This window comes from Nestor notabilis, unplaced genomic scaffold (genome assembly GCF_000696875.1).
Source record: "Nestor notabilis isolate BGI_N333 unplaced genomic scaffold, ASM69687v1 scaffold11864, whole genome shotgun sequence".
Classification (NCBI taxonomy): domain Eukaryota; kingdom Metazoa; phylum Chordata; class Aves; order Psittaciformes; family Psittacidae; genus Nestor; species Nestor notabilis.
The window spans coordinates 9,148-14,532 of record NW_009925248.1 but is presented as its reverse complement, the minus strand read 5'-3'; the positions used below and the strand labels follow the sequence as shown (position 1 = coordinate 14,532).

At 56.6% G+C, this 5,385-nt stretch overlaps 1 protein-coding gene across 2 annotated transcripts in view; it reads left to right on the top strand.

Annotated features, from left to right (window-relative positions):
* Nucleotides 1-5,385, top strand: part of LOC104404524 (plasma membrane calcium-transporting ATPase 4-like) — a 24,884-nt gene that overhangs the window by 13,154 nt on the left and 6,345 nt on the right. For both annotated transcript variants that reach the window (XM_010012972.1, XM_010012973.1), the window contains exons 13-19: nt 273-360; nt 479-585; nt 1,945-2,136; nt 2,249-2,462; nt 2,709-2,920; nt 3,558-3,665; nt 3,974-4,156. In XM_010012972.1, coding sequence (XP_010011274.1) covers nt 273-360; nt 479-585; nt 1,945-2,136; nt 2,249-2,462; nt 2,709-2,920; nt 3,558-3,665; nt 3,974-4,156 — 1,104 coding nt within the window. The remainder of the gene's footprint in view (nt 1-272; nt 361-478; nt 586-1,944; nt 2,137-2,248; nt 2,463-2,708; nt 2,921-3,557; nt 3,666-3,973; nt 4,157-5,385) is intronic.

Genomic DNA, 5,385 nt, shown 5'->3' with positions numbered 1-5,385 from the left:
AGCCTCCCTGTATCCCCCTTCAGACACTGGAAGCTGCTCTGAGGTCTCCAGCAGCTTCTCTTCTCCAGGCTGAACAACCCCAATGTTCTCACGCTGTCTTCATAAGGGAGCTGCTCCAGCCCCTGATCATCCTCGTGGCCTCCTCTGGACTTGCTCCAACAGCTCTTTGTCCTTACGCTGAGGACACCAGAACTGCACCCAGTGCTCCAAGTGGGGCAGAAGGCTTCGGGGGGGGGGTCCCTGCCCTTCCTCACATGTGCTTTGTCCTGCAGGTGGAACAGGAGCAGTTGGACAAGATCTGGCCCAAGATGCGTGTGCTGGCCCGCTCCTCCCCAACAGATAAGCACACGCTGGTGAAAGGTGAGCTGCTGCCTCCCAGTGTCTCATCCTGCTCTGCCCGGGGGCTTTTGCAGCACAGTCCCTGCATGGACCTTGCCCTTGGGGCTTATTTCCTCTCAACTGCTTGTCTCCGCTTCAGGAATCATCGACAGCACCATTGGTGAGCAGAGGCAGGTGGTGGCTGTGACCGGGGACGGGACCAACGATGGCCCAGCTCTAAAGAAAGCTGATGTTGGCTTTGCCATGGTACGGATGGGCAGAGGGTTTTCCCACTCTCTTTGGGGTGCAGAACTAATGGCACACTTGGTTATTCTCATATTCCTGGATTAGTGAAACTTGGTTTGGTTTAATTCTCATTAAATTAAAAAGAGTGATGGGAAGCAGTCACTGGGACTCTGCCTTAGGGCTGGGCTCCTCTGTCCCACCTGCAGGGACCACGTCAAGCTGAAGGTGCCCCGGCACTTGCAGGTGCCTGCCTGGCCCTGATGTCTGAGCTGTGGGGTCAGTAGCTCACCCAGTAAGTCACGATGACGTGGTTCATCCCTGCAGTTCTTCACCCAGGCTCCTAACAGGCAGCCCAGGCTCCAAGCACTGATTTGGGGGAGTTTATTTATGGTGATCTCCTGGTTTGCTGCTTTTCTTTGCTGTCTGAAGGAGCAAGAAAATAAACCTGCTGGGAATTGCTTCAGTTGAGGTATGGGAGGAGGAGCCAGATGCCTGGGGAGCTTTGTGAGGCCTTGTAGGGAGCTTTATGCAAACTGATGTTTTTAGAAAGGTGTTAAATATCCCAAGTGCAATTCTGGAGCCTTTAGGACCAACAACACAAGGTCATCTGTCTTCTCCTGGGCATCAGTGGGGCTTTCTGCCCTCGTGTGCAGGAGCAGCCCATGGCCAGGCACTGACCTTTGCTGGGGGCTGTACTGGACCTCTAAAGAGTGGGGAGCAAGCAGCACATAGGAGAGCTCTGTCCAGCTGCATCTGAAGCTCACACCCTGCAGCAGCAGCAGCAGCTTGGGTGTCCCTGTCTGAGACAGAACCAGCTCCTTATGAGCATCAGTGCGTTTAATCACTGCAAAGTGAGCGCCTCTGTGTGCCAGCAGGGAGAAAAGCAGCGAGCTCAGCTCCTGCAGAACACGTGTGGCCGCCTGAGATGCTGCAGGGGACCTGGGAGGTGGTGGTCAGCCCTGGATGGGACAGAGGGCACCAGGGGGGCCGCAGGCTGCTGAGCACTCTCTCATTTGGCGGTCCCAACCCTTGCTTGTAGCAGATATAGGCAGCCAGGGGTGCCTGTGTTCCCTGGCATGAGGAGGAAGCTGTGCTTAAAGCTGTTTTCCAGCTTTGCTCCACTGTGGCCCCAGTTTGGGGATGAAAAGCTGCGCTGACCCAGAGCCCATGTCTGTTCTTGAAGGCTTCTCTGCTTTGGAGCCTCTGCACCCCCGGGTGCTGCAGCAGAACTCGCTGTCAAACACAGGATGGGCTCCGGCTCCTCTGGCTCTGGTGGATTTCTCCCTTGAGGCTGTCCCTGGGCAGAAGCAGAACCAGGTGGACGCCAAGCATGGAGCTTGCTCCATGATTCACCCCATTGCTTTCTGCCTGGTCCTCAAGGGCATTGCAGGCACGGACGTGGCGAAGGAGGCTTCGGACATCATCCTGACGGATGACAACTTCACCAGCATCGTCAAGGCGGTGATGTGGGGACGCAACGTCTACGACAGCATCTCCAAGTTCCTGCAGTTCCAGCTGACTGTCAATGTGGTGGCCGTCATCGTGGCCTTCACGGGGGCCTGCATCACGCAGGTACAGGGCTGCTGGGCTTGGTAGGAGGAGAGTGGAGGCTTCTGCAGAACAAGGAGGGAGAAGAGGGTGGTTTTGGTGGTGAGATGTGTTCTTCCCCCCGCTCTCTCTGCAGGACTCACCCCTGAAGGCTGTCCAGATGCTGTGGGTGAACCTGATCATGGACACCTTCGCCTCCTTAGCCCTGGCCACGGAGCCCCCATCCGAGTCCCTGCTGCTGCGCAAGCCCTACGGCCGCAACAAGCCGCTCATCTCCCGCACCATGATGAAGAACATCCTGGGCCATGCTGTGTACCAGCTGACCATCATTTTCACACTGCTTTTTGCAGGTGAGCTTTGAGGCCCCAGCAAACAGGATGCTAGTGAGAAAGGGGCAGCTTTTCAACATCTTTAAGAAAGGTGTTCAGTGGAGCTAGCAGGGGGATCTCCAACTGGGATCTTCAAGGGGTCTTCAGCAAGAACCTGGGACCTTAACTCCACCTCCACCAGTGCAAAGCAGAAGTGAGGAGCAGGATCTCACCTTCTCTCTTCCCTTTCCTCCTCCATCCCCTCCCCAAACCCACTTGTCTGCTTAGGGGAGAGGTTCTTCGACATCGACAGCGGCCGCAACGCCCCGCTGCACTCGCCGCCCACCGAGCACTACACCATCGTCTTCAACACCTTTGTCATGATGCAGTTGTTCAACGAGATCAACGCCCGCAAGATCCACGGCGAGAGGAACGTCTTCGAGTCCATCTACCGCAACCCCATCTTCTGCTCCGTGGTGCTGGGCACGTTTGCAGCTCAGGTGAAGCTTTGGGAGTACACGGTGGGGCTGGGAGGGGACCGGCCACAGGTAGGACCAGTGTCTGCTGCAGTCGCTGCCCTCAGCTCTGTTCTGTCCCTTTTATTCTTCTCCAGCAGCTTCTTGGTGACACAAAGCATGAATGTTGGGGTGTAGAGTGTGTTGGGAGGTGCCAGGGCTGGTCGTCACGCCTCTGGTGTCCTGTAAAGTTACTGGCCTAGATCATAGAATCATAGAATGGTTTTGGTTGGAAAGGACCTTAAGAGGGCCTTAAGATCATCTAGTTCCAACCCCCTGCGATGGGCAGGGACACCTCACACTAGGCCATGTCAACCAAGGCTCTGTCCAGCCTGGCCTTGAACACTGCCAGGGATGGAGCATTCACCACTTCTCTGGGCACCCTGTGCCAGCGCCTCAGCACCCTCACAGTAAAGAGCTTCTTCCTTTTATACAACCTGAACTTCCCCTGTTTCAGTTTGAACCCATCACCCCTTGTCCTACATGAGGTCCTTGCTCCTCTTGTGATCTCTGGGAGGGGAGAGAAGATGTGTGGCCTTTCAGGGGACCTTGTCATCCTGTGGCTGTGCTGTGCAGCCCCTGGAGCTCCTCAGTGTGTGACTTGTTCTCTCCTGTGCTGTAGATCATCATTGTGGAGTTTGGGGGGAAGCCATTCAGCTGCTCCGGGCTCACCCTCAGCCAGTGGTTCTGGTGTATTTTTATTGGAGTGGGAGAGCTGCTCTGGGGCCAGGTAAGAGCCAGTCTGAAGAACACACCATGTGCCATGGTGTGCTTGCAGCCCAGCCTGCCTTCCCCTCCTTGTGTCCTCCCAGCTTTGGGGCGGGGGGGATGCTCCATCCCAGTTCCATCCCTGCAGTGAGGAGGGAACGTTGTTCACCTACTCCTCGTTCCCACCCTGCTTACAAGCAGTAGCATGTCCCTGCTGCATCCGCATGTCTCAGCTGAGTCCTGGCGGTTGGTTGCTCACCTTTGGTTGAGGCTGGTGGTGCTGCCATAACCTGCAAGCTAAGGAGCTGCTCTCTCCCTGCCTCTCCCCAGCTGATCTGCACTGTCCCAACCAGCCACCTGAAGTTCCTGAAGGAAGCTGGGCATGGCATCACCAAGGAGGAGATCCCAGAGGAGGAGCTGCCTGAGGACGTGGACGAGATCGACCACGCTGAAATGGAGCTGCGGCGCGGGCAGATCCTGTGGTTCAGGGGTCTCAACAGGATACAGACACAGGTACTGTGGGACTGGGGGGACTGGGGGGGCTCTTTCTCTCTCTTTCTTTCTCTTTCTCTCCAGGGGCTCTGCCTGGAAGGAGGTGATGGCTGCTGCTCAGAGGATGCCATCACCTCCTGGGCTAGACTTCTCCCACCACCCGTGCCTTTCTGGTTGGGGAACCAGGACAGCCTGGTTTTGGGTCAGCTCGGGGCTGGGGGAGGCACTAGTCTGTTCCCATGTGGAATGTGGTCTCCTGCAGCATGGGGCTGGATGTGCTGCTGATGGGCACCTCACTCAGCAGAGGAGGGTGCTCAGAAACTCTGGGGTCAGGACACGGAGCCTCCAGGGCTCTTAGAGTTGTGCAGTGAGTGGATCAGCACTGAAGCTGCTCCTGGTCACTGTGGGGATGCTGCTCCTAGTGGGAAATGTGCCCAGGAGGGATCTGCCTGCATGAGACCCTCGCTGGTCTCACTCTTCTGCTGTCCTTCTGACAGCTCTTTGGCCAAGGGCTCTTGCCACCCTTCCGTGCCAGTCTCCTGGCCTGGAGCTCTTGGCCCCACAGCACAGAAAGGGAGAAGAATCGATCTGTTAATGTGGGTTTTTTTACATCAGCTGTTTCTCCCTGACTCAGTTTTTCCTGAAAGGGTGGGTTTTTTTCCCCTGGAATGCCACTGGGCAGGGCAGGGAGAGTTCCCTGCAGTGAATCACTGTCCCTCATCTTTCCTCAATGCCTGGGCAGAGCTGCCCCATGGGGGAAAGCTGTAGGTCCCTCATGTCCCCTGGCACACAGGGCTGCTGCGTTACCTTCTGTTCATCCTCCTCTGCCCCTCCAGCAGATGGAGGTCACCAAAACGGCCCAGACATGGAGCGAGCACAGCAGCCGTGTTGTGCTGTGTTATCTTGGCTTCTCTGTGAGATCTTGCCTTGATGCTTTCAAGGTGAGGGTCAGCCTTGATTCCCTGCCCATGGTGAGGGAGGGGTAGTTGGGCTTCTCTGCAGCCCAGGGCAGTGCATGGGGCTGAGCTGAAGGCTCTTTGTGGCTCATTCACATGAGAGATGTGCTGCTTTGGAAGGGTCCGGTTGCATATGAACAGCCGCAGTACCAGTGGCCAAGTGTGCCGCTGAGGCTGAGCCCGGAGCCTCCCAGGTGTCTCCTGCAGCCGTGATGGATCTGGGCTGAAATGAGCTCTTGGAACACGAAAAATGTTCCTGGATGCTGGCACATCCTGGAGCCTCTTTAGCAGCTC